This window comes from Pithys albifrons, chromosome 12 (genome assembly GCF_047495875.1).
Source record: "Pithys albifrons albifrons isolate INPA30051 chromosome 12, PitAlb_v1, whole genome shotgun sequence".
NCBI classification, from domain to species: Eukaryota; Metazoa; Chordata; class Aves; order Passeriformes; family Thamnophilidae; genus Pithys; species Pithys albifrons.
This window is the reverse complement of record NC_092469.1, coordinates 14,728,063-14,754,613: the sequence shown is the minus strand read 5'-3', so window position 1 is coordinate 14,754,613 and position 26,551 is coordinate 14,728,063. Positions and strand designations below refer to the sequence as shown.

At 56.2% G+C, this 26,551-nt stretch overlaps 2 protein-coding genes across 8 annotated transcripts in view; one reads left to right on the top strand and one right to left on the bottom strand.

Moving 5' to 3' along the window:
* Positions 1–18,104, top strand: part of CARMIL2 (capping protein regulator and myosin 1 linker 2) — a 23,170-nt gene extending 5,066 nt beyond the window's left edge. For 2 of the 4 annotated variants that reach the window (XM_071567500.1, XM_071567498.1), the window contains 33 exons: positions 68–141; positions 1,209–1,284; positions 1,362–1,450; positions 1,807–1,901; positions 2,064–2,150; positions 2,378–2,487; positions 2,856–2,933; positions 3,048–3,124; positions 3,221–3,325; positions 3,604–3,673; positions 3,822–3,903; positions 4,308–4,404; positions 4,697–4,754; positions 5,291–5,463; positions 6,155–6,223; positions 6,870–6,963; positions 7,039–7,134; positions 7,734–7,862; positions 8,818–8,931; positions 9,063–9,238; positions 9,720–9,807; positions 10,258–10,374; positions 10,869–10,935; positions 11,986–12,257; positions 13,980–14,083; positions 14,479–14,884; positions 15,176–15,295; positions 15,641–15,677; positions 15,855–15,923; positions 16,168–16,467; positions 16,643–16,750; positions 16,999–17,109; positions 17,190–18,104. In XM_071567500.1, the coding sequence (XP_071423601.1) occupies positions 68–141; positions 1,209–1,284; positions 1,362–1,450; positions 1,807–1,901; positions 2,064–2,150; positions 2,378–2,487; positions 2,856–2,933; positions 3,048–3,124; positions 3,221–3,325; positions 3,604–3,673; positions 3,822–3,903; positions 4,308–4,404; positions 4,697–4,754; positions 5,291–5,463; positions 6,155–6,223; positions 6,870–6,963; positions 7,039–7,134; positions 7,734–7,862; positions 8,818–8,931; positions 9,063–9,238; positions 9,720–9,807; positions 10,258–10,374; positions 10,869–10,935; positions 11,986–12,257; positions 13,980–14,083; positions 14,479–14,884; positions 15,176–15,295; positions 15,641–15,677; positions 15,855–15,923; positions 16,168–16,467; positions 16,643–16,750; positions 16,999–17,109; positions 17,190–17,386 (3,945 nt within the window). In that variant the 3' untranslated portion in view covers positions 17,387–18,104. The remainder of the gene's footprint in view (positions 1–67; positions 142–1,208; positions 1,285–1,361; positions 1,451–1,806; positions 1,902–2,063; positions 2,151–2,377; positions 2,488–2,855; positions 2,934–3,047; positions 3,125–3,220; positions 3,326–3,603; positions 3,674–3,821; positions 3,904–4,307; positions 4,405–4,696; positions 4,755–5,290; positions 5,464–6,154; positions 6,224–6,869; positions 6,964–7,038; positions 7,135–7,733; positions 7,863–8,817; positions 8,932–9,062; positions 9,239–9,719; positions 9,808–10,257; positions 10,375–10,868; positions 10,936–11,985; positions 12,258–13,979; positions 14,084–14,478; positions 14,885–15,175; positions 15,296–15,640; positions 15,678–15,854; positions 15,924–16,167; positions 16,468–16,642; positions 16,751–16,998; positions 17,110–17,189) is intronic. The other 2 variants (XM_071567501.1, XM_071567499.1) reach the window with 2 other exon arrangements.
* Positions 17,983–26,551, bottom strand: ACD (ACD shelterin complex subunit and telomerase recruitment factor). Of its 4 annotated transcripts, none has more exons than XM_071567502.1 (14): positions 26,456–26,551; positions 25,671–25,800; positions 24,485–24,609; positions 23,833–23,923; positions 23,200–23,279; positions 22,976–23,020; positions 22,423–22,457; positions 21,880–22,043; positions 21,585–21,672; positions 21,349–21,429; positions 20,215–20,313; positions 19,236–19,930; positions 18,705–18,778; positions 17,983–18,523 (listed from the first exon to the last, which is right to left on the bottom strand). In XM_071567502.1, exons 1-14 carry the CDS (start codon positions 26,539–26,541, stop codon positions 18,463–18,465), a joined length of 1,854 nt encoding a protein of 617 aa, XP_071423603.1. In that variant the 5' UTR covers positions 26,542–26,551; the 3' UTR covers positions 17,983–18,462. The 4 variants fall into 4 exon arrangements, with proteins under 4 accessions (XP_071423603.1, XP_071423604.1, XP_071423606.1 ...); XM_071567503.1 differs by having other exon boundaries at positions 19,236–19,927; XM_071567505.1 differs by lacking the exon at positions 21,349–21,429.

Below are 26,551 nucleotides of genomic sequence, written 5' to 3'. Positions count from 1 at the left end.
CGGGGGACCTGAGCTTTCCCCAGGACCAGGTGCTGAGCCTCATCCATGTGTCCTTCCTTCTGGGAAGGATGTGGACAACATTTACCATAGCCAGGACTGTCGGGAGTTCAACCTGCTGGACTTCAGCCACCTGGAGAGTCGGTGAGTCCCCCAGCCATCCAACCTGTGGTACCCTGTGCCACACCAGCCCTCATCCTCATCCTCCCAGTCCATGTCAGGGGTGGTTCAACACGCTCCTCCTCTCATGTTAGACGCATTTATCACTTTACATGCTCTAAGGATGCCAGATCTGTGGCCTGATGCTCCCCCGCACCAAACACAATGAGATCCATCCCAAGGGGCAACAGCCCAGAGCCCAGGCAGCTTCTGTCTTCATTTTTAACTATTCAATCAGCCTGTGAGCTGCTTACTGGGGTGGAAACTGAAAGTCATGGTGGCTTCTCACAGCTCGTGGCTGTCAGGTGTTTCCCTATGCAAAGCAGCTGGTGCCACTCACCTCCTTGAAACTTGGCACTGCTTCCTTCCAGCCCCCTGAAAATATCTGCTATAACCTTATTATCACCTTATTATAATCTGATAGTGGGGCTGTGAGCTCAGGCTGTGCCCGGAGTTGTCCCTGTAGGGCTCAGCCATATCTCCATTCCAAGAAAGGTGGAGCAAGGGCTCTGCCCTAGGGTGAGGCAACTGCCAGACTGCGCTGCAGCAAATCAGAGTTCTGGGGTGTTTGGGGGAACAGAGGATCTGTGTTCTGTTGGCCAAAAAGAGGACCGTTTTAGAGATTTCTTTGGATGAGGAAGTAAAAAAGAAACTTGTTTCCACTTGAGCAAAACCTGTGGTGTCTTCACATGAGAGCTCAGAATTAAAAAGAATTTGAAACCCAGAGGTTTAGAGAGAAGCATGCAAATAGTTTGATTAATTTTATTTTTCCCAAGAGAATAATCTGGGGAATATGAGCTGTGTTTGTGGGTTGCTTTAAACTGATGGACCCCAGTCCTGTTCTTTTGAACACTGTGTTGGGGCACCTTGAATTTGGGTGTCTTTGGACATCCCAGGGTTGGGTCAGTTGGAGAACCTTGGGTTTGGATGTGTTGGGCACCATGGGGCTGGGTGTGTTGTGGCATCCCTGCAGCTGGGTGTCTTGGGCACCCATTTGACATCAGCCTTGTCTCATACTGGCCTTTGACTCCCTTGTCCCTGTCACCCTGCAGGGATGTGGCGCTGAGTGTCGCTGCCTTATCTTTCAACCTGTGGTTCACCAAGCTCTCCTGCAAAGACTTCAGGCTGGTGAGTGCAGGTGCTATGGGCATTGGGTGCACCAGAGCCGGCTGGGTTTCCAGAAAGGCTTTCTTCTTCTCCGCCAGAATCAGGAGATTTCAGAGCAGTTGCTCTACATGCTCAGCAAGTCAGTGACATTGGAGGAGCTCGTGCTGGAAAACAGCGGGTTGAAAGTGTAAGTGAGGGTGTTGCAAGGCAGTGATGAGCAGGGTCTTGGCAGCCTGATGGTGCATCCCTCAGTGCACGGAGCAGGGAGGTCCACAGATCCATGTGCTAGGGGATGTTGGTGGCTCCATCTCCTCCACAATGTGAAGCCCCCTGGGAGCAGAGACCCCCCCATAGCCTGGAAGGCCAGTGAACACCACCCATCCTTGGAGATGTTCTGCTTTCTCCTTCTGGCTCCTCAGATGGAGCCAGCCCTGCCACACAGGCAGAACCTGGTGCCATGTCCTCATAAGGCTATGGGGTTGGTGGCTGTGTCTCCTGGAGGTGTCCAAACCCTGCTCACATGGGTGACTCTTCTCCTTACAGTGACTTTGTGCAGAGGATGGCCCAGGCACTCAGCAGCCATCCCAATTCTGTCTTGCACACCATCAATCTCTCTGGCAACCAGCTGGAAGACAGAGGTACCCAGATTCTGGGGTGGGATGAGTTTTCACCCATGAAAACTGATCTTCAAGTCCAAACCCCACCAGCAGCTGCCCCTGTCCTGGGGGCTGTAGCTCAGAGTGAGATGGACCCCCACCTGCACTGGCACAGTGATTCAGGGCTCTCTGGTCTTTCATCAGGGATTGCTGCCTTCAGCCGGCACGTGGAGAAGAGTTCCAAGGTTCTGCAGAGCCTCAGCTTGGCCAGGACAATGCTCACAGCCAAAGGTACTGTCTATCAGGCAGCCTTGGGAGGCTGAGCACAGCAGCTCTCGGGGCCAAGCTGGCACAAAAGGGGTTGCTGGAGGACCTGCATGGACACCCAGCAAAGGACACCTTCATGGATGTGATGTCCTGCTGCCTTAGCTGGAGTGAAGTGCCCCTTCCTCTGCTCCACAGCTCTCCCCACTGAAGGGAAGCTGTGGCCATCCATCTCTCCCCCTCTATTCGAGCAGGGATGAACACATTATGCAAGGCCCTCACAGATAACAAAGCCATTGGATTCTCCCTTCAGCACTTGGACCTCTCCGGAAACCCTGGTGCCCTGGCTGGGGATGACATCAGCGTGAGTACCCATGCTGTCATTCTACCTGGAATCTGTCCCCAGCATGGTTTGGATGGCTTTGGTATCCTGGGATCTGTGCCCAGTCTTCCAGCACCCCATGAATGGGAACATCATGGCTATGATACCCCTCTGACTGCCCAGGAGCATCTGGGGATGCCCTGGGGACATCCCCCTGCATCTCCTTGCAAGAAGGTGGGAGATGCCACCTGGAGCAAGGATGTATCCCATGAGTGAGTGGGTCCCTCTATGCAGGATTCAGACTTGTGCTCAGCAGGAGGGAGGAGGCAGGATGGAGCTGAGATTGCTGGGCTGCTGGGTGGAGCTCTCAGGGTCCTGAGCAAAGTTGCTGAGTCCCTCTCTGCCCACAGAATCTGCAGAGCCTCCTCTGCCAGTGCCACTCTCTCTCCCATCTCAGCCTGGCTGGTACAGACTGCCCTTTGGAAGCTGTGAGTACCCATGCAGGGGGTCCTGCCCTCAGCTCCCCTCCATCCCTGGGCTATGTGAGGGGCTGCAGCACCTCTGGGTCCTCCTCCACACAACTTGTATCCCCACCCTGGCAGCTTTTTGGAGCCCTGGTCCATGGATGCCACAACAGCCTCATCCACCTGGATCTCTCCAAAAACGTGTACTCCCACAAGTAAGCCCCCTGGGATGGCACAAGGCGAGTGTGGTACCCAGGCAGGTGGCTGGTGCTGGGTGACAGATAATGCCACATTGTGCCTATCCTTTCCAGGAGGGTGAAGATCATCTCCCCTGACATCAAGGAGTTTTTCAGCCAGGCCTGTGCCCTCAGGCACGTCTCCCTGGCAGGCACCAAGCTACCTGCAGATGTTGTAAGGTGAGGTTGGGCTGTGAGTCCACCCAGGGGAATGGATTTGGGGTGAGCATGATCCAGAGGGGACCTCACACCGGGCGGGGAGAATGGATGGATGGATGGATGGATGGATGGATGGATGGATGGATGGATGGATGGATGGAGCTGTGGGAGGCAGAGGTCTGAGAAGGATGTCCTCTCCTGTATCCCACTCCCACTGCCTGGATCTTTGGAGTGTGCACCATGGCAGGGTCTTCTGCCCCCATTTCTTGCACTGATGGAGACTCTGGTGACTTTCCCAGGGCATTGCTGCAAGGGCTGGCAGACAACAGTCACATCAGTGACCTGCACCTGGATCTTAGCAGCTGTGAGGTGAGGGGCCAGCACCCATGGGGTGCCAGGGGGTTCCACTGTAGCAGTTAGGGGACATCTGTGCCCTCTCTGACCTTCTCAATGGCAGGGTCTCATTTGCGGAACTTGGGACCTCCCCTTGTACTGATGTCTTGCTGTTTCTTCCAAGCTGAGATCAGCGGGGGCCCAAGTCATCCAGGATCTCATCCCTGATGCTACCTCCATCAGCAGTCTGGACTTGTCAGACAATGGTAGGTTGCTTTTCCAGTCTGGGACATCTCCTCCATCTCCTGGATATCACCAGATTTGCCTGGGGATGGTGCAGCCATGAGGATGGGCTGAGAACTCCTCCCATGTTGTCCAGGGTAGTGGGTGGGTGATGAATCTCTGCAGAGTGCCCAGAGTGGATGCTCCTTCCCTGGGGACCCTCATTCCTCAGGGACCCTCACTCCTCAGGGACCCTGGATCTGCACAGGTCTTCAGTCTCCTCAGGGGAGCCAGGAAGGGAGGAAGATGCTCAAGAGCTCCCTGGGCATCTCTCCATTATCCTATGGTTGCAGCTTGGTGGCTCTGCAGGTCTTCTGTGAGGGACCACTTGATGTCACCTCTGCAGACTGCTTGGAGCATCCTGGTGGGTGTCTCTGATCTCTTGCAGGCTTTGACCCTGACATGGTGACCCTGGTGCTCTCCATTGGCAGAAGCAAGTCCATTAGGCACGTCTCTCTGGGGAAGAATTTCAACATCAAATCCAAGTAAGTGCAAAGCTGCAACACCCAGGCCAGGAGCCATCCTGGCACCATGCACCCACCTTGACTCTTTCTCCCCACTGAAAGCCCATGGGCTGGTAGGAATTGCCTGCCCATCCTGGCTGCTCCAACCCAAGGCAGAGCCGGGGGCCATGGGGGGGACCATAGCCGGCAACTGGTACAGTCCCAGGGCTAAGTCAGCCTCAGGCAAGAGTGAGAGGGAGGACAGAGCTCTGGCAGCTGCCTCTGTGGCCCTGGGGATGGATGCACATAATAACCACTCCTGCCTCTTCTGCAGGGAAGGACTGCTGGATGTCCTGCACCGCATCGTCCAGCTCACCCAGGAGGAGGACTGCGTAAGTCCAGCTTGCCCTCAACCACCCTGAATGTCCCATCTGTGCTCCTGGTCACCCTCTACCACCACTTAATAGCCTCCATGCCAGGGTGCCATCCAGATCCCTCCCAGCACAGCCTGGTAGCAAACCTTTCTCCTTCCCACTGCCATTCAAACCCTTCTGCTTTTATTTTCCTCAATCTGAAGCAGATGCTTCCCACAGGGAAGTGGGAGCTGTTCCCATTCATCTGGGAAAGTGGGAGCCTCTGTCTGGCTAAAGGCATGAAGGAGACACTTGGTGTAACCTGGATGCAGCCCAGCTGTCAAAAAAAACCCCTCTTTTCTCCTCACTGCCTCCCAGGCATCTGAGCTAAATGCAGGCTGTTGCCTAAGCACCTTATTGCCCTCCTGTTTCCTGGGGTTCAGCATCACTTGGTGTCTCCAAACCCAGCACCAGCCCAGAGGCTTCTGGACAAGGATGGAGGCTGTGTCTGCAAGGCTGACATGCACCTTGACATGCGTTCTGGCCATCTCTCCCCATCCTTGTCCCTTTTCTAGCCTCTCCGGTCACTATCCGTGGCTGAATCGCGCCTGAAACTGGGAACCAATGTCTTGCTGAGTGCCCTGGGCAGTAACACCAGCCTCGTCGCTCTGGATATCAGTGGCAACGCCATGGGGGACACAGGGGCCAAGATGCTTGCCAAGGCCCTGCAGATCAACACCAAGCTCAGGTAGCAGCAGGTCTATGTCACCCTGTGGGTGCCCTTCCCACCTTGTGTTGAGTGGTCCTGGTCAGGATGCCAATACCATCAGAGGAGGCTTGTCATGGTTCCTGGTGACCATGGATGTGGGCCTGGACCATTCCTGGCACGTGGTCAGATGTTGTGGCTCTATGTTGTGCTCATGGCAGTCACTAGAAATGCTGGCAGGGAACATGTGAAGGCCAAGAGAGCAGCTCAAGCCCTGCCTCGATGCTTGCCAGTGCTTTGCCAGACTCCTGCACAGCCTGGTGTGCTGCAGACAGAGCTTTGCTGTCACTGTCCTCACCACACACTCTGGCACTGGTTCCTAAAATGCCATTTTTGACCACATTGTGCCCACAAAACCAAGGCAATGTTGTCTGTAGGGGATGGGGAGGGGTGTTCTGGCCAGGGCTGTTCCTCTGGGGGACATCTGTCCCTGCCAGCAGGATGATGTCTAACTGTGTCCTCCCAGCCTTTCGCTACCTCCAGGCATCTGCCTAATTTGCAGCTCCTTGCAAAGTCATAATTTGGGTTTTCAATATTTAAACTCACATTTTTAAACCCATTTTTAGGCTTTCTGGTGCCTGGAGTCAACCTTGGACTCACTGTTGCTCCCTTGGGCACCCACCTCAGGACTGTGTGGGTGCAGCAGGGCTCACCCATGTCCTTCTCTTTGCAGGACTGTGGTTTGGGACAGGAACAACACAACTGCCCACGGGCTCCTGGAGGTTGCTCAGGCTTTGGAGAGGTAAGGAAGGAGCTTCTTGGTCCTCCTGGCTTGCTATTGCCATGCAAAAGAGCTTCTGTCTCCAGGATGTCACTGTCCCCAGTGCCTCAGGTCCCCTTGGAACAGTAAGGGCATCACACAGTTGCATACATGTCCCAAGGGAGTTGGTCCACAGCTGTGGCCTTACAGACAGCAAAGCAACCGACCACCTGTTTGGTGATGGCACCTACACTATTAACCTCAGGGTCTCACACGGGCTCTGCATCACAACCAACACAGCCCTGTGTCACTCAAGGAGCCACCAGTGAGCATGGGGGGATCTGCTGGTGGTGATGTGATGGTCCTCTCTTCCTTGCCCATGAAAGATGGATAAAGGTCATCCATCTGATGAACACACCCACCTTCAGGTCTGATGCTTGGCTGTGCAGGTTCTCTGGAGACCTGAAGAAAGAGGGGTGCATGGAGAGCCTGGGCAGGTTGTCGCTGCCTCCCCATCAGGGTTTGCTGACAGCCAGTTTGGCCATCCCTATCTCCGGGAATGGGCACTGGGACAATGTCCAGGCTGCCATTGGGTGGGCTCTGGACCTGTGTCATGTCTGTGGGGATATGAGCAGTGGGGATAAGCCCTGGGTCCAGCAGCACCTGCTCACCCCATGCTGCCTCACAGGAATTACACCCTTAAGTCGATGCCGTTGCCGATGAGCGACGTGGTGCAGGCGTATCGCAGCAACCCTGAGAGAACGGAGGAGGCTGTGCACAAGGTGAGGGTTGTGGGCTGGGGGATGCAGGGCTGGGTGCCACCGACACTGCTCATGCCCTCTTGCCTCCCTCTGCAGCTCCAGTCCTGCCTGACAAGGAACCAGCTGCGGCAGACACTGCCGGCCCAGACCTTCCGGCTGCAGCAGGGCATCCTCACCACCTCTTCTGAACAGGTTTGATGGCCAAGTTGCTGCACAGGGCTGCTCTCCCATGCCCCAAATGACCCTAGTATGAGCAAGCAGCACAACCCCCTTTTTCACCTTTCCAGAGTGGAGGGATAGGAGGGATGGAACAGGTTGTGCAGAGAGGTGGGAGATGCCCCATCCCTGAAAGTGTTCAAGGCCAGGTTAAATGGGGTTTGGAGCAACCTGGTCTAGTGGAAGGTGTCCCTGCAGGGGGGTTGGAACTACATGACCTGTAAGATCCCTTCCAACCCAAATCATTCCATGGTTCTATGATGGGAGTGGGGCTGGGCAGAAAGCAGATCTCCAAGGAATCTTTCTGGTTGCATCCATGCATTTCATGCATATGCAGTGCTGACATAACTTGCTGCTACGCTACTCCACACAGCACATTCCCAGCTCTCCATGCACTCTTGCAAGCAAATTCCTGCCATGTGGCATCCCTGGTTATTAGGCAGGGATGCTCTGGGAGGCTGTAGCCTGCCTGTGCCTCCCACCAAGCATGCTTTGCTCCAGGAAAGTCGCAGCAAGGGGGGAACTGGCAGTGCCACTTTGGTGTTGGCACGTGACGCTGCCTCTCTGTGTTCCAGATGGTGAATGAGATCTGCCTGAGTGTGCAGAAGCATGTCGACATCCTCAGCACCTGCATGGGCAGGGAGGTGGAGGCAGACATCCTCTGTGCGGAGGAGGCCATCAGGAATGCCAACCTCTCCGTCAGTGTGAGTCCCCCGTGCGGGAAACCCCCTCAGCTCACCCGGTGTCAGTTCAGGATCGAGAAGCAGGATATTGATTAGTTAATGACATCATTAACCAGCAGTCAGGGAGTGCCAGAATGTCGATGCAACAGATACACATCACCAAGCATTTCCAAACTTTAAAATACAGCAGAGAATTTCTGAATTCCCTTCTAGAACAAGGGTCAAAATGTTCTTAGTCCCCTCACCCCAAAAACACACAGCTGAGTGCACCCCCCATGGGAATCAGAGGTTACGAGTGCACCCTCTCTTTTGCATCCCTCTCCCACACTCCTCCTTGGGATTGGTGGGTGCTCCAGGTTCGGGCATGCCCTGCAACCCACAGATGCCCACACTGATAAGAAACCTTCCTGCATCCCTGAGGGGTCATCTTCCTTGGGGCACCCTCATCCTACCCGTGATGAGAGTGCTCCACCAGCCCATGACGAAATCCACTGCATTGGCTGGGCAGCTCCTGGCACTCTCAGACCTGGTTTGATCCTTTGGTCCTGTTTCTCTCTCCCCATTGCACCTTTTCCTGCTCCTCCTTTACTTCTCTTCAAACCACCTCCTTTCCCTTTTCCCCAACTCTCTTGGCACTCTGCTGGGTACTCAATCTGGCAGAGATAGGATTTAAGAGGGCAGTACTGATGTTGGAAAGATGGTGAAAGGGATGGGAAAGGATCTCTTCTGATGCAGGCAGCAGTGTAGTGGGGTGCAGGAGAGGAGGAAGGGTCAGTGAGTGGTGGGGAGCAGTTGAGGGTCTGTCTAGGGGACAGAGGGATTCTGAGGGACAAGGATGCCCCATCCTGGCCCAGCAAAACCAGATTGATGGGTCTGCCCAACTGATGTGGGTGATGTTTTTCCATGGATAAGTCATGGATGCTGCCTGTGCGTGAAAGGATGGGAAGCGAAGATAAAGTCTCTCTTCCCATGGCAGATCCTACCCCTCCTGTATGAAGCAGGAAACACCCCATACCAGAATGGCAAGCTGCAGCACAAGCTGGAGTGTCTCATGGAGGAAGCATCACAGATCTGCAGCCGGGAAATCCAGGTGGGCACCCATGGGCACCATGGGATGTTCATCAGCTTTGGCCCAAGGATAAGGGAGATGGTGTCTCCTGGAAACCACATGAATCCTGAAAGAAAAGACACCAAAACTCCCCTTTCTTCCCCCAAATGCAGGCAATCATGCAGGAGGTGCTGGATGCGACACACAGCCTGTGCCCAGCTGTGGTGCAGAAGAGTGGGATCAGGGATCAGCTGGTCAATGCCATGTCAGAGCGGATCTGCCTCCAGGACCACCTCAGCCTTAGTGCCGTCCTGGACCAGATGGTCACAGATGTCTTCAGCAAGCTGAAGTGGGTGATGTGCCGTTCTTCCTCCTATCTCAGCAGCAGTCACTCACTCATGGGGCCAGAGGAAGATTTTAGGGACTCCCTACTAACTTCTCCTCTCCTATGTTGTGGTGGTGATGTGCTGGGTCTTCTTGCTGTGTTTTACCAGATGTGGCTTTGCTTCTGGTTTGGATGTGTCCCTGGGAAGCTGGGGTGTTCCATGGGATGATGTTCCTGCAGACACATCCCCGTGGCTGGCAGAGGGGGGCCCTAGCTATGAATGAGGGAATGCACTTGTCATCCTACTTCCCCGCTGGCACTTGTTCCCATTCCTGCTCTGCCAGGATGGACTCAGTGAGCCACAGCTCAGGGCATGTCCTGGATGCCCCTCTGGGTGCCATTCCCAAGCATCTGTCTGCTCAGCAAGGCTCTCCCTGGTGGGGTTGGCTCCATGGCTTGCAGAGGTGGTGGGTGCTGGCCCTGACACCCCTCTCTCTGCTCCCAGTGAAATCAAGCTGTCCATCACAGCCGCTGCAGCTGACTGCATTGTGGATGCTGTGCTGGGAGACTTGACCATCGCCCAGTGCAAACTGGTGAGTGCCAGGGTCTGGCAGTACCTTTGGGATGGGAATGTGGGGCTGGGATGTAGCACAGGGATCTGGGTACCCCAGCCTTGCCCAGGCACCAGCCAATAATATGACCACAAATTTGCAATCTGGTCATATTTCCACTATTTCCACCCAGGCTGGTTTTCCTCACAGGTAATCCTTTCCCGGTGTGGTCACAGCAACATTAACACCCTGAGCAAAGTCCTGGAACTGCTGCTGTGTGGTGGGGGGGCCCTGGGGTGAAGCCGGGCACTGGCCACTCGTGCACTGGGGCAGGCGCGGGGCAGCTGCACTGGGGCTGGCAGCCGGCTAATCAGGCCTAAATCCGCTCATAAATCCCAGCCGTGGGTAGGGAGCGGAGCTGCACAGAGCACACAGGGCAGCCAGGCGCACTTCAGCCCTTGGGATAATTTAAGCGCTTCCTAATGGTTTTAGGCAGAGAGCCTCTCCAAGCAGGGGCTCGACCTCCTGGTGCTACTGCCGGAGTCGGCTGAGGACGATGCCACCGTGCTGGCGAGGGGCAAGAATCCTCTGGACCTCGCCGCAGACGAGGTAGGGTCCAAACCCACTGCTGCCGCATGATGCCCGCGCTATAACCACCTTTTATCCGCCTTACCGGATGATGCCAGGCTTAACGCCACAGCCTCTCTGGGTTCACGCACCTCCGGCACCCCCCCAGGGCAGCGTTAAGGCAATTAGTGCTGGGAAACGGGACCATTAGCCTGCCAGGCCATGCTGCAGACACCAGGAGCATGTCCTTGTGGTGGCCCAGCTGGTTTTGACTGCTTGTACCCTCTCCTGATGTTGTTGCTTTGGGACCTGGGATCCAGTGTACTGCATGGTCCTAGATGGGAAAATATTCAACCCAGCATTGTGGCGGGTTTTGGAGCTGGGACAAGATCAGGAGGTGCAGTTCTGAGGGTCTAGGGGTGATGGGGGAGTGCACCCATCACCTGGCAAAGCCTGGCTGGCTCCAGCTGCCACCGGATGCTCAACACAGCCAGCTTGTCCACACCAAAACTGCTACCATCCCTTTCTCCCTGCAGTACAAGATGGCCCTGCGGAGGAAAAACAAGCATTTCAGGAGCATTCGGCCCACGCCAACTGTGAGAAGTAAGGTCACTGCGGAACTGTCCCTCTGTGACTCAGTGTGTGTGCTGTGCTGCCTCTGCTGGGGCATGGCAGGGGCAGGGGGCTTGCAGCAGCCTTTGGGGGGCTGATGGGCAGACCCCTCTATGGTAATGCCACAGGCTGTGGGCAGCAGGATCTGGACCCTTTGGAGAGCGTCTCCCAGTGCTGTGGTTGAGGTTGGGGGGGAAAGCTCACCTTGACCTTGCTCTTGTGCGGATTTTGGAGGGTCAGCTGGCAGTGGGGTTAATGCCCTCAGCTCTCTCCTCATGTAGCCAGGCAGGGGTGGGAGGTTATTCTGTGACTGTAGATGCCATGGCATCTTCCACAGCCATCCCAGGGACTATCCTGGCCACAGGCATCAACCAGCCATCCTCTCACCCAACAAACTTGGGGAGAAGACATTGTCCACAGGTTCTCCTTGCTGCTGATGTTGCCTACAGAGCTCTGCATGCCTGGGAGGGTGAGGTCCCTCGGGGGGCACATGCAATGAGCAGATGATGGGCAAGTTCTGCTTTTCAGTGCTTTGACTAAAGCAGAGCTTGTGCCAGACTCCAGTACCCAGCATCTTGGTGTCCCCAAGGGACTCCTGATGTCCCTGAGCCCCACAGCATCCTGACCCCCATCCAGGGGGTACACCGTGAGGTGAGAAGCTCCCTGCAGAGTAAAACAGGTGCATTTTTGAGTGTTGCTCACCGGGTCAGCGCTGGCAGAGCTTGTTCCGAACCACTGCTGCCTGCTGCAGGTTTCTTCTGTGGGGCTCGGCTGGGTCCCTGCCTGAGCATCCCCCCGCATGCCCCCCCAGCATTCCCTGCACGCAAACCTCCAGCGGCAGTGGCAGGATCCAGACCGGGCTACGCCGCAAAGCCGCCACGCACGCTCTCGGCGGCACGGCCACGCTCACCTCCCCACGGCGTAACCAGCGCCCCGCTGACTCTCCACGCGTGGGCGAAGGTGACGGCGTCGGTGATGATGATGATGATGGGGAGGCCTGGTGAGGCCGGGCGTCAAGAGGGACCCTCTCGCCTCTCGTAGGTGTCTCGGAGCTGGAGCCGGCGGCGGGTCGAGACGCCAGCGGGCTCCGAGCTCACCGGGCGCCGCCGTCACTCAGCCCCGCCGCGCCGCCGGCACGCCCTGCCTCCACAAAGGATGCTGAGCCTGCGAGCGGCTCGCTCCCCGCCACGCAGCCTGCCACCACCACCGGATTCCTTATGGACCTGCCGACCGCCGGCGAGAAGCTGGAGCATTGCACCAAAGCCAGGCCCCGGCCCAACCGCCGGCACAAGCAGCCGCCCAGCAAGCCCACTGTAAGCGGGGAGCAAAGCTGGCAAGGGAGGGGGTGTGTGTTTGGTGTGGTTTTCATATCTTTTTCTGCTTGGGTGAGTTATTGCGGTCAGTATTTGTTGCAAGGCAGAGAAATGAGATGCGCGAAGATGCGTTGGGTTTATTATCCTGCATTTCAGATGCTGCCGGAGCCTCCTTCTCGGAGGGGGGCAGCCCCAAAGGATGGGCAAGGGGGTTTGGGGGAGCGGCGAGGAGAATAATCCATTCTCTTTTCTGCTGCTCACTGGGAGATGCTGAGCGGTGGAAGCCGGCAAGGAGGCAGTGAGGAATGAAAAAACCCGCAGAGCTTGTGCGCAGAGGGCCGGCGGTGCGTTCGGCAATGGCTCCGGCAGCCTCCCTCCTGCGCTCAATTTGCTGCCGCTCATCCAAAACCCATCGTCTGTGAAGCACCGGTGGCCGCCACGGCTCCCAGGGATGCTAGTGGGGTTCTGCCAGCTGTGGCAGAGTGGTTTTACTTCCCCACCACATCCAACAGGCGTGTGGATGGGGATCCTGCCTTTGCACCCTTCTTCCCAAAGGAAAAGTAACTTTTGGGTGCAGTTGGTGTCGAGTCCAGCTCTGTCACTGTCCCTGGAGCTGGATCCTGCTGGCATCACCTTGTCTCCATGCCACTGTGATGCAGCTGGATCCTTTTATCTGCTGGAAAGCCCCAACTTGCATGGCCACAGTGGTGTTTGTCCTTGGATCATAGTGGGATCAGCACTGGCGCGGGGCTGAAGGAGAGGCAGGAGCTGTGTCCCACAGGCAGGGCGGGTGTTGGAGGCTGGCAGGGCAGGCAGGACGGGGGCACCATCACCCTGCAGTGGGATGGGCATGCCTGGCATCCAGGGTGGGCCAAGGCTTGAGCAAGGATGGGCTTTGATGGATGTGATGTGACAGGGAGAGCAGATCTCCGATGGCTGGAACGGCTCCTGAACAGCATCAATCCAGCCGTAATAAAAAGTCATTATGGATTGAAATGTCACTGATAGGAAGCGCCTCCCTCTCATCAATAGGAGGCCAGTGATATGGTGCCACATGCCAGGGAGAGGAAGGTGCCATGGAGGAAGGCTTGGCCATGGTGTGGACCACTTTGCAATGGGGATGGAGTGGGTGGTCTTCATGCAAGGCTATGGTGGCACTCCAAGGCTGGACTTGATGCATCTGCAGGATACAGATATAGGTCTCCACAGGTCATCTGCCCCTTCACCCACCAGCAGCATGAGGTCCCCTCCTTGGAGCTCCAAGCATCCCTGGAGGAATTATCCTTGCCAAAGGTTTCTCCTACAGGACCAGCAGGGTCAGAGGCCTGTCCCAGCTCTAGGAGGGCTTTGGCAGGATTTGACATTGTGTTTCACCCAGGATGGTCAGAACCACCTCACCCTTGTGTAGCACACAGGTGCCTGAGTGAATATGGGTGCCATACCCAACCACTGTCCTGGAGAGCCCCACATGTGGTACCCAGAGGGACTGGCAGGAGCCCAGGATTGGCTGGAGCTTCCAATGCTCAAGGGATGGAGCAGGATTGGAGCTGGGATGCAGCTGACAACGCTGTGGTCTGGCCTTCATGCTGGGTACAAGATGCAGGGTGGCAGCACCCATCCTGCACTGGCACCCACTTGTTTGTGCACAGGCATGGGTGACACATCTTTGTGCCTGGTGGTACCTTTGCCCCACCCTGGCCTCACAGCCATGGTTGCTTGCAGGTGCAGCCCGTGGCCTGCGAGAACAGTGAGGACAGGAGCATCACCCGTGTGGACGAGGGGCTGGAGGACTTCTTTGCCAAGAGGCTCATCACAGAAGCACTGCCGTAAGCCTGGGGATCCCAGGGCCACTCAGCTGCCCAGCACCCTGGCACACACCCATCCCCAGGATTCCAGCAGCCTCCCTGCAAATGCTGCTGGTCCCAGTGCCAAGGGGATGCTGGGGAAAGCAGCACACTGAGGCATGGCCAAAGACAAGGCTGGGGGGAGAGGATTGGGGTAGCAGCCAGGGGGTGCAGGATGTGGCCATGGGGTCTGTCCTGCAGTGGGGAGGCTATGAGGCACACCTATAGGAGCCCACACTGGGAATGGGTGCCCTTGCCAGAACACTGTCATCTCAGCTGGGGTGTCCAGGGTTGCTGGATCCAACCCTTTGAGGTGGGTGAAGGGAAAAAACTGATACCTTGCCCCTCACCTTTCCCAATGATTCATCTCTCCCCAGCCCTGTGGCTCCAGAAACCTGCCCGGGATCAGCCCCTCTGGCTCCCTCCGGCTCCCGCACCCTCAAGAAGAAAATTGGGAATTTTTTTGCCTTCAAGAAACCGAAGTCCAGCCGGGGCTCAAGGTGTGAGAAGGAGCCTGAGGGTGGTCCCACTGCCCCCAGGAGCAGACGCTTAATGCTCAGTGACATTTTACGAGCCCCCAGCAAGGCAGGCGAATCGGGGAAGCCACTGAGTAAATCAGAGGAGGGGGGACTTGCTGCCGAGCCCCAGGGAGAGCCTGAGCACTGCCAGACCCCCGACTCTGCCCGAAGGATCCGGCCCAAGTACTCTCGGGAGGGCAAATCCCAATCACTCATCTTGCTATCTGGGGAGGACGAGGATGCGCTGAGGGTCAGGCATGACAAGGTAAGCACTGTCATGGTCCCTGAGCCATCACCACTGTTTGGCTCTCCCAATGCGTGCTGCTCCCACCCATGGATGCTGGTGGTGGGGTCACCAGGGAATGCAGGGACACCGTAGCATGGCTGGGGATATCCCCACGGGGTCATGTCTGGTGACCATCTGGACATGTCCATGTCACCATCTCCCAGTGGCATGCTTGGGGTTGGGGACATGGGTGCTCCCCAGGCAGGCAGGTGCATACCATGGGTACTGTGGTGGGTCAGTGTCCCTGGCAGGGCTGTGTCTCTCCTGCAGAAGAGGCACCTGGAGAAGAGCGAGGGGGAGCTGTCCAGCTCCTTTGAGCAGCGCATGCAGGTCATGCTCCACCGCATTGGCGTCACCAAGGGCCCAGCTGCTGAGAGCAAGAAGCAGCAGGTGGGGACTGGCTTCATTTTCAGGATGGAACCTGAACCCCTGGCGTGGGTGGAGATGGTGGTCCATGGGGTGAGGGGAGAGTCTCCCTGCTGGGACAGGCTGCACCCAGCTCTGTGCTGCCACTGCCCATGGCCTCTGCCCTGTCACCTAACCCTGTGAAAGGGGACTGATACGTGGGTTCCTAGGTGCTGCATGGTGTCCATCTGTCTGTCCCTCCTTCCCTGGCATGCACCCACCCCTTGCAGTCACCCCAGAGCCTGGCAGCACCCTGCCCTCTGCCACCCATCATCCCTGTGGTTGCTGGCACACTGATATCCCCCTTACCAGTTTTCTTTCTCCTTGCAGAGCAAAGACAGCGAGATCAAGAAAGCTGGCTCAGACGGTGAGGGGCTGCACCCTCCCCACCCTGACCTACACCCGGCTGGGCACCCATGTGTGGGCATGGGCAGCCCCCTTGGCCTCCCAGCTGTGGGTCCCACCATATCTTGCCCTTGCTGGGTGCTGGTGGCACTGTGCAGATCCTACATCACTGATGTTGGCCGGTGGCTTGTGCTTGCAGGGGACATCGTGGACAGCTCTGCGGACTCCCCTCCCTCCCTGAAGGTCCGCACACACTCTGTGTCCACAGGTGGGTCACTGGTGGGTGTAGAGTGGGGTCACACCAGCCCACAGGCCAGACGCTCTGTCCTGTCTCCAGCATGGGGGCCAGACAGCACAGGTTGCCTCACATCCATGGGTGCCCATCCCTGGTGATGGCAGATGGACACATTGCCCAGTCCCTGGGCTTGCTGCAGGCTGGTTCCCAGCACCAAGAACCATCCCTGGGGCCTCTATTTCTGGACACTCACAGCTTCCTCCTGCCTGCCCCACAGACGCATCCTTCCGCAGCCCAGCCACCACAATGGAACCCAGCGCTGAGCCCCGACCATCCTGGAAAGCCCTGGGAAGGCAGCTGCTTGCTGAGCCACTGGGCACCGACCAGCCCCGGCACTCCTTCATCCTGTCCGAGCCCAGCGGGCTGCCAGAGCCCGGGAGCCGGGAGGGCTGGAGCAGCAGCCTGCCACGGCTGGGCAGGAACATGCCGGTGGCGCTGCCACGGAGGGTCAGCCATGGTGGGGAGGTGGGTGCTGGCAGTCCCCTGCCCACCCTGCCCACACCACCCGACGCTGAAGGTAGGAGTGCATGAGCTGCCCATGGGTCTAGCATACCATTGTTGGCCTGTTCTTGGAGCCCTTGGGAATGGAGGGCAGCCGGGAGCCAAGCACTCTGCACTGGGTGCTGGTGGGTACTGCGAGGAGGCCTGTGTGCTGCAGGCTCCCCCACAACAGCACCTCCCTGCTTTTCCAGACAACCGGCTGATGGCACGGCTGGCAGCACCACGGGGGACCGGCCGCCGAGCTATGTCTGTCCATGAGGAGCAGCTCAGGGAACCCGAGTGCACAGCAGAGCTGGGAAGTAAGTTGGGGCTGGAGTGGGACCTCAAAACCCCCCTTGCATCCAACACCAGCAGAGGCAGGTGGTGGCATTCTATGTGGGTGGTGGTGCTGCTTGTCCCAGCTGGTAGATGCCTGCCCATGGTGCTGGAGTGATAGACAATGGCATAGCCGTGCTGGGAAGTTCCCAAGGGAAACTTGGTATTAAGACTGGGACAGGAGCCAGGCTGCTGCACCCCATAACATGGAGCTGGATTGTGTTTCCCCCAGTGGGCACTGTTCCCCTGCGCCTGCGGCGGTCGCCTGTGCTGAGGCACAGGACCAAGCACGAGTCCCTCTCAGAGATGGAGGGTGAGCCTGGCCCGTCCTCGGATGCTGAAGGTGAGACACCACGCTCCCCTCCCTGGGGCATCCCTGCTAAAGCAGGTGTTGGGGTACGAAGGGTCCCACCATGTCCACAGCAGCACCCGTGATCTCTCCAGGTGCCACGCTGCAGGACGGGCTCTGTGCCGGACTAGAGGAGCTGCAGGCTGGCACAGGCACTGATGGCGAGCGACCGCAAGCCCTGGCACAAACTGTTGGGAATGCACAAGACTCAGCTGCCGTAGACCAAAGATGCCCAGTGCTGGGCCAGGAGGAACGGGCCCTGGGACAGTGAAGCCCCTGCATGTCACCACACTGTTCCCAATAAAACCCTGCAAGCAAGTGCACGGTGCTGGGGTGCTTGGCAGCTGGGGTGCAGAGAGATGGGGCACCAGGCTGGCGTGGATGTGCCAACAATGGCATTGCCCAACTTGTGCCATGAGGGCAAGCCAGGGCACCAGCATTGCCCAGGGACCATGCCAGAGCCCGCAGGATGCATCCAGCGGTGTTGTGGTGCCCACTGCCTTCTGCTGCTGTGGGCTGCAGGGCGGGGAGCCGGTGATTTTCAGCAGCCAGCTATTTTTAGGAAGTGTTCCCAAGGCACTTTCACCACTCCAGCTCCTCACCCCATGGGGTACTGCTCTCTCCAGCCCCCGCAAGACGCAGGCTTCCATCAGCGGGACCACAACCCACAGCATTTCAGCACGCAGCTCCATCCCTGCAGCTCCCCAACGGCACCAGCGTCATCCTGACACCCCAGCAGCTTTCTCCTGTGTTGCCCTTCGCTCCGGACCAAACGCATTCCTTACACAGATGTTTACGACAAAGCAAGATGCTTGTTTTGATTTCTTTTTTTCCTTTTGTTTTTTTTTTTAATACAAGAGCTGTGTATTTAAAAAATATACAATTTTTATTTTTAATTTCTACAGCATAACCCTGCGGGATATTTTTTGTAACAAACAGTGCAGGACCCTACCTAAACTTATCAATAAAACATCCAAACTCCTGGCGTACCTTTGGAGTGGGTTGTTGGGCCTCTGTCATCGCTGCTACACTGGGACTGAGTCACCTCTTGTCCCCACTCATTGAGCCAAGGCATTTGGAAATGATGGCAAGGTGGGAGAGGGATGCCAGTTCACATGCAGGCATTCCTCAATGGGTGCTTTTTTCCCCTCTTGGTGCCATGGCTGCTGGCTTTCAACAGATCATGTTCCAGAACTCCTGGAGCCAGGGTCTCTGCAGCCAGACTAGCCCACTCAGCAATCCTCTTGAGCACAGGGGTCCTGGTGTCCCCACATTACTCCCCCACCTGCTGTTCCCAGTGTTTGGCAGACACGGTGAAAGACCAAAGGAATGAAGAATAGGCTGGGCTCAGGAATCCTCCTCCTCTGTCAGTATCCAGCATGCCCACTTCAGCATCATCTGCGAAATCCTGCGAAACCAGACAGGAGGAGCTGGGGTGAGTAGGGACCCAGCTGTGGACACAGCACAGGGGCAGCTGAGGATGAGGAGCAAGGCAGAGGTTGGGAACTTGCTGTAGGGGTGCAAGCAGTGATGCCCACATGCTGCAGCAAGGACAAGGGACAGCCATGTGAGTCCATGGCTGCACTGACCTGACAGATTGTATCTGCTTGCAGAGCCTGGGGCTTGATGCCTTGTATTTGTACCGGGCTGGTTTCCTCACATACTGCCGAAGAAAAGGGGAGGGTGAGATGGGTCTGCTCCAGAACCACAGCCCTAAGAGCCCAGGACCAATAGGAAAACTCTGGAGTCACTCCCTCAATCGTTTTCTGATCTTCTTTTACCAAGATAGCTTGGAAGATACTCCAGTAATTGATGGTTCCCACCCAGCTCAGGCTCAACCACACCTTCACCATCCCTGGAGGGATTTAAAGGAATGTGGATGTGGCACCTGGGGACATGGTTCAGTGGCAGACTTGGCAGTGCTGGGGAAATGGCTGGACTTGATCTCACAAGGTCTTATCCAGCCTAAATGATTACAATTTCCCAAGCATTCTCACATTCTCCACCATCTACTCTGACATCTACTTGATGAACACCAGGGCTGTGGGCACACAGAGAATGCCCCCAGTGACAACCCCCCCCGAGGCCCCAGGGAACCCCACCAGCTGCTTCATATCTACCGGCTGCAGAGCTCTGTGCTGCTGTGGCGTCGAGCTGGGGCTGCCGAGAGAGGATGATGCTGGCTCTTCTTCCTGCTCCTCCTCGAGCTCCTTTCCATGCCGCAGCCCCGACTCCTTTCTACTCTTCTTTGCACCCCGTGGGCTCATGAGCTCTGATCTCCTACCCATGCCTGTCCTCCTGCCCTTTGGAGTGCTTTGGAGATGCTGCTGCCCACCAGGGGCCACAGAGATCTTCCTCCTGGCACCCACAGCATCTTGTTCCTGTGTCCTGGCATGAGCTGGACCAGGCTTTAATACATCTGGAGAAAAAGCTGTGCCACTGGAGCACACTTGCTCCCTGTGAGGCATCCTGTCAGGCATGGCTTGCAAGCTGCTGCTGGGCAAGACAGGAAAAACTGGAGAAAGAGTTGTCAGGGTGGCCTGAGAGCTACTTGGTCCCTGCAGGCCTTGAGCAGTGCAGGGTGCATCGCAGGCTGCCCCTAAAGGTGATGCTGCCTGGCTGGTGCCAGTCTCCACTGGAGTGGAATTCCTGTAGGAGCAGAGCAGGGAGGGAGAGGTGGTCTGTACTGGCTCTCCCTGTGGCAAGCCCTCTGGAGAGTCCAGGCTACACAGGTCCAGTAGGTCAGGGGTCTGACTGTCAGCAGCCACACCTTTCTCCATCTTCAGTGAAGTGTCAGGTTGAAGGGTCTTCTCTGCTAAGAGGAAACACATTGTCAGTTTGGGCAGGGGGCTGGTCGTAGGACCTGCCCCAGCACATCAGGGTGGGCCAGAGCGTGTCAGAGCTGGAATGATGCAGGCACAGGGCAATGGAAATAAAGCTAGGTTAGGGCTGGGGCACACACAGCTCTTCGCAGATCAAGCACTACTTTTTGGCCAAGGGAAATCGAGCCGCATCCACAATGAGCTACACCCAGTGAGCAGAGAGGAATTGTCTCCTGCCAGCAAGGCAGGCTGGATGCCCTGGGGCACGAGGACTCACCATTTGAAGAGCTCCGGGTCAAAGACAATGGGGGCATTCTGTTCCAGGGATTGTCTAGGGATCCCTCCAAGCTATCCGACAAGGCTAGTGACTCAGCATCTGCAAGGAAGAAGCTGGAAGGTTGATTTTGGTAAAGAAAGCAGCTGCCCACTTCCAGGCCTATGCACACAGTCTCAGAGACAGCTCACAAGAGATGCTCCAAAGCCAAATGGGGAATACACCAAAATGGCAGTAGGCAGTGGAGAGGCAGACACTGCCCACAGAGCAGGCAGTGGGAGCAAGACCTTCTCCTACAGCCTGCACTATCCAGGACAGCATCTCCCTTCACCTCCTTCTCTATGTGCAGCTTCCACAGGTACTTCTGCAGCAAAGTTTTGTGACACCAAGGCTGGTGAGGTGACAAACCCATCCTGATGCTGAACCAGAACCTGTAAGGAGCCCACACTTGGGCAGGAGACTCAGGCTCTGATGGCACAAAATGACTTGTGCTTCCAGCACAATGAACCCAAGCTGCTCAGCTTCAGGAGGCCGCAGGAATGAAACCATTCCCTGACTGCTCAAGGTCTCCCTAAGGTCTGGCCATGCTTGTACCTTCTCTGCTCAATCCAAGGAGATGGGCTGAGCCAACTGTAAGAGTAAACTAGTAAGAGGCTGCATGGAACCTGGAGCAAATCCAGAGGAGGCCATAAGCATGATCCAGGGGCTGGAGCAGCTCTGCTATGGAGACAGGCTACGAGAGTTGGAGTTATTAAGCCTAGAGAATAGAAAGCTACAGGGAGACCTTAGAGCACCTTCCAGTACCTAAAGGGGCTCCAAGAGAGATGAACTTTTGACAAGGGCATGGAGTCATAGGACAAGGGGGAATGGCTTCAAACTGACAGTGGGCAGGGTTAGATTACATATTAGGAAGAAATTCTTCTCTGTGAGGGTGGTGAGGCACTGGCACAGGGTGCCCAGAGAAGCTGTGGACACCCCATCCCTGGAAGTGTTCAAGGCCAGGTTGTATGGGGCTTGGAGGAATGTGGTCTAGTGGAAAGTGTCCTTTCCCATCCATGGCAGGGGTTTGGAACAAGATGAACTTTAAGGTCCCTTCCAACACAAACCATTCTAGGATCTGGAGGACCCACTACTCACGGCTGGCTTGGGATACAACACTTGGCTCCCCTGGCACTGTCCTGTCACTACTGCTCTTCCCAGGAATAGTTTTATTTCTATCTGCAATGAAAGGAGCACTGCTGGGTCTCATTCCAGCACCTGGCACAGCTGGACCCAAGCAATTGTTCTCCCCATCCCAGGGAGCCCCTCGTTCTGCACACTTGGGTGCTGCACTGCCCACCTGGGCACCCTGAAGATGCAGCCACTGCACTGACCTGCCGTGGAAGAATCACAAGTAACTTCCTCCTCCTCAGGAGGGATCACCAGGGTGTTGACTGGGACCATGAAAACATCTTCACCTTGCTGAAATGAGACACATGACGTAGTTTTTGCTGGGCAGTCCCTCTCCAGATGGAGGAGCCCACCTGTACCTGCCAGCTCTAACACCATCTCCCTCCCCAGCAGACCTCCAGCTCTGCCCCACCATTCTTCCCCCTCCTTCTCCCACCCCAGCAGTGTACCACGAGCTCTCACAGCCCCATCTCAGCTAGTCACAGCAGCCAGACTGACCTCTTTCTTGCGCTCTGCCTCCCACTTGGTGACAGGAACCTCATCTGTCACCATCACTGGCTTGTCCTTGGGCATCTCTAAATCCAAGCATTCCTCAGCATTTTCCTTCAAAATCTCCAGCTGGTTCTGACCTATGGCATCAATCAGCTGAGTGATGGAGGGCTCTGGAGCAAGAACACACAGACATCAGTGGAGAAGACAACTGAACTCTGGCAAGCCTCACTTGCAAATGTCTTTACTCTGCTGCATGACTGTTGTGTGCACTGAAATCTGTGGAAACATCCAAAATTTTGCATTTCCTTTGCTTCTAGAAACTGTATTTCCTCTCTCCACATATCCTAGACCAGCAGTATGAGCACAGGCATGCAATGTCTGACACTGTTTTAGCTATCAGCACCATCTCATCCTGCTTTGGGCTAAGCAACATACTCTTGTGCGATCTGGCCAGATTTGTGCTACCTCTGCCTAACACAAACCAAGCTGAGGAGACCCAGGGGCCTCACCAGGTAGCCAGAACATCATGTGCCTCCCCAGATCCTTTACCTGAGCTGGGAGCACTCCTCACAGAAAGATTCTTCCTGTAATGACCAAGAAGACAAAGCCAGATTAGGGCTGGAGCACGTGGCAGACCAAGCACTCGCACTTGGGAGAAGCAGCTTGTCAAAGCTGCGGATCCTCCAGCGGGTGCTGGATCTGTCCACTGGCTTCTGTTCAGTAGCCCAGGAATAGCCATCAGAGAGCCTCACTCCTGAAGATGGACTGATGGAGGGCCCTGAGGATCTCCAGAGTTGGGTCTCCAAGGGTGGAGGAAGGAATAAGCTGTGCAGGGCTCACCCACCTGGCTGCGCTGCCCACCACTAGCAGGAACAAGCTCCCCACAGCTGTTTCCTCCCAGCTCAGAGGAAGAGGCTGGGGATGAAGAGACCTCTGTGTCACCAGGAACTCATTTTTTATGGTCTACTCATCTCTGTCACATTCTAGGGCAGGGAGTGACAGGTGAATCAGGAGCTGCCATAACCTGGGCCCATGCCAGCCTGCCCTTCCAGCCCAAGCCTGCACACTCTCATCAGGGTGTCTGGATACATCCCATACTTACAGCCAGAGCTCCTTTATCTTCTTCATCACAGAGGGCTCCTGGTTCCTGCAGTAAGAGAGAAGCTGGTTATTGATTCTCTCCGAATCCCCATCTTCCTTCTCCCTTGCCAAGACAATCCTTTTTTCACAACTACCAGGTCACACCAGGACTCCTGGGGTCAGTGTTGCTCTGGGAAGATGAGGCAGATCACAGAGCAGAGCTCCCCACCCACCCACAGGCCTTACCCATCAGACGATTCCATCCTCTGCCTCTGCATGGGCAGCACGATGAACCGCTGGGCCGTGAGGTAGAACTCGCAGTCCTCCTGCAGGGACAACAGAGCCTGTAAGGCACCTCTGCAGTCCCACCTCTGCCCCCACCTCCCCTGGGGCCAGCCAGCACCCCTGCACCCACCCCAATTCTGCCACCAACCCCCCAGCCTAAGTGTGGGTCTCCTCACAAAGGACAACCTCCCTTAAACATGGGGTTTGTACCCTCCTGTGTCAGCTGATGGCCCCTCAAGAGCGACACACCAGGATGGGCCAGCCCAGAGGAGGCTATGGGGACACCTCTGAACCCCTGAGGGAACAGCAGGCAGCTCTGCCACCAGCCCATGCAGGTCTTCTGCAGCTGCCCAACAGGCAGAGGTGATAGCCAGGTGGCCCTGAGGGAGATGCAGCCCATCCCCAGGGAGGGCTCATCCCTGCCCCAGCACCCAGGCCTGCTGCAACAGGCCTCCCAGGAGCTGCAGGTGAAGATGAAAAGCTACCCATCATCTGCCCATTATCTTCACCCATCAGCTCCCATCAGCTCCTGGGAGCAGCTGGAAGCAGGCAAGGTAAAGGAACAGGCTGCTTTCACCCCCCCATAGCACTTACCAGCCTGTCCTCCTCCTGAAAACATACTGTGTACTTCTGCAGGACAATAAATCTGCAAGTAAGGCTGGAAAGCTTGAGCTGCATGTGGGCGCTGGAAAAGGAGCAGAGCAGGAACACATTGGAGAGATGAAGAATGGAGCTGGACCGCCCCCAGGCACACAGTGGGGTTCCCCCAGCAGCTCTGCCAACCTCATTGGGGCATGCTGGAACATGTCTCAGCATAAGCAGCAGGGACCAAGGGCTTCTTATTCCTTAATAATTCCTGCCTAAAAGCAGCTTTTTCCTGTTGCTTATCCTTAGCTTTATGACCAGCACCCCACCAGTTTAAGTCCAAATGGGGAAACCAAGGAAAGTATTGAAGGAGCAGACCAGGCTACCACGGTTAACACTCTGGCTCTTTTCACAAAATCCACAGGCTCTTCAGTCCTTTGTAATGGCATCAGATCTTCTGCCATGGACCCCTGCCCATCCCAGACAGCTGACACCAGAGCATGCCATTCCAACTTTCTTCTCTTAGTAGCTCTTTCTTTCCAACTTCCCACCCTGACATTGCTTTAGCTTAACACAACCTGAAACAAGACCAGGCAGGAGCCCCACTAGCAGCTGTGGAGAACCGCTGTCCCAGCCACAGTTGAGTCATGATGGAACCCACTTTTCCTCTGCCTGCAGAGCTTCAGGTGTGATGACCACACGGATGTAGTAGGATCCATCAGAGACCTGCAGGGCGGAATCTTGGAGGACCCCAGGCTGGTCGGAAGCAGTAGAGTCACTCAAGACCTGTCAAGACATTGGGGAAGAGGAAAAAAGAAATCCCATTTATAGACCTGGAAAAGGCTTCCCAGAAAAGCTGTCATAGCACCAAGCTTTCCAGAATTCAAGAAGTGTTTGGACAATGATCTCAGACACATGGTGTGATTCTCATTATGGACAACTCCTGGCTGGCAGCAGAGGTGGAGTGGGCTCAGCCCATGCTGCAGGAGAGCACCAGTACCACAAGTGGGCAGGCCCGCTCACAGGAGCCTGAAGAAGTGGGTAGGTCTGGGAGTTATAGTTTTGAAACAGAGAGTGGAAAGCACAGCTGGAGCACAGCTTTTCTGCTCAGGATACACTCCCAACCATCATCCATGGTGTGGAGTAGTCACACTGAGGGAACTCTCTCCACTAACCCCTCAGACCGACCCTGAGGGGAGAGGGGATCCCTTCATTCACTGCTGGCACTTCGTCAGCCCAGGTACAAGAGACCTCCTGCTTGGGAGAAGGGATTTGGTTGTTTTCCTCCTGCTTCCTTCCTCATTCTAATCAAGCCTCAAACAGCACAGAGTTCCCAAACTAAAGCTTTCAGGAGCAGGTTTTGTGACTCAGATAACTATGTCCTGAACCACTAAGGAAGAGGCTCTCCCAGAAGAGGAGAACAAGCTTGTGGTCCAACCAAGTGTTACCATAAACAGGCTCCTGACACCTCAGCAGGTCCTGCTACTGCCTCATGCTACTGTCATGACATTCCATCATCAACTGGCATATTACACGGAAGAATGGGATACAAAGAGGACAAGGAGGAAGACAAGGCAGCCTGCAAGTGTAAGCCTAGGAAAGATGACCTCAAAGATTCACAAACATATAGGACAAGAGCAAGGCCCACCTACTATAAGTGTCAGTCAAAGCTGCCAGAAATGAGCAAAGAAAAGCTCCTAGTAAAAAAAAAAATTAAAAATCAGAGATGTTGAGGAGGAAGGGTTGCACACCCACAACCACCAAACTGGGAACCACCAAGCACTTTGCATGAATTTAGATTTCAAGAGCTGTTGGAGCAGTTTGGGACAGTTCCTCCCAGTACTCACCCGCACCACCTGCCCAGCCAGGAAATTCTCATGGTCATCCGGCTGCTCTTCATTCACCAAGAGGTTCACAATCCATGGCTGCAGGACGCAAACTTTGTGAGAAGCCATATTCTTGTCTACAAACACAAACCTATGGAAGAAGAGACAGCAAGCCATTAGCAATGCTCCATCATCCCAGGAAGGGCTTTGCAAGCCAAACACAGCCACAAACCCAGGAGATTGCTGAAACGCAGCCCAAATCCACCCAATTCTCTGCAAGGGCACATTCCAAGGGCACTGTGCTGAGGAAGCCAGTGCTGAGGGCATGCATGTCCTGCTGCATCCCACTTGGGCAGTGGAGGGAGGACATCTGCAGCTCTGGAGTGTGTCTGGCCTTCTGTGAGTCTTCCACACAGTTCGGGACCTTTATTTCTTCCTCTTCCCTTATTGTTTATTATCTCTCAATATTTGTTTCCCTTTGACCAGGTCTTAACCATAACTCTCTGAACTGTAAAATGGAGGACTGAGGACAGGCAGGGTTGGGAAAGGCAGGGTTGGGACAGGCAGGACTGGGGACAGGCAGGGCTGGCGACAGGCAATGCTGGGGACAGGCAGAACTGGGGACAGGCAATGCTGGGGACGGGCAGGACTGGGGACAGGCCAGGTTGGGGTAGGCAGGATTGGGATAGGCAGGACTGGGACGGGCAGGGTGGGGGCAGGCAGGGTGGGGGCAGGCAGGGTGGGGACAGGCAGGGTGGGGACAGGCAGGGCTGACCCCCCTCCCCGGTTCCCGGGTGTCCCCTCACCTGTCCGCCGCCTCCAGCCCCGGCAGCTCCGGCGGGCCCCGCTCCGTTTCCCCGCCCGCCCCGGGCGGAGCCGCCGCCGCCGCCATGGCCGCGACC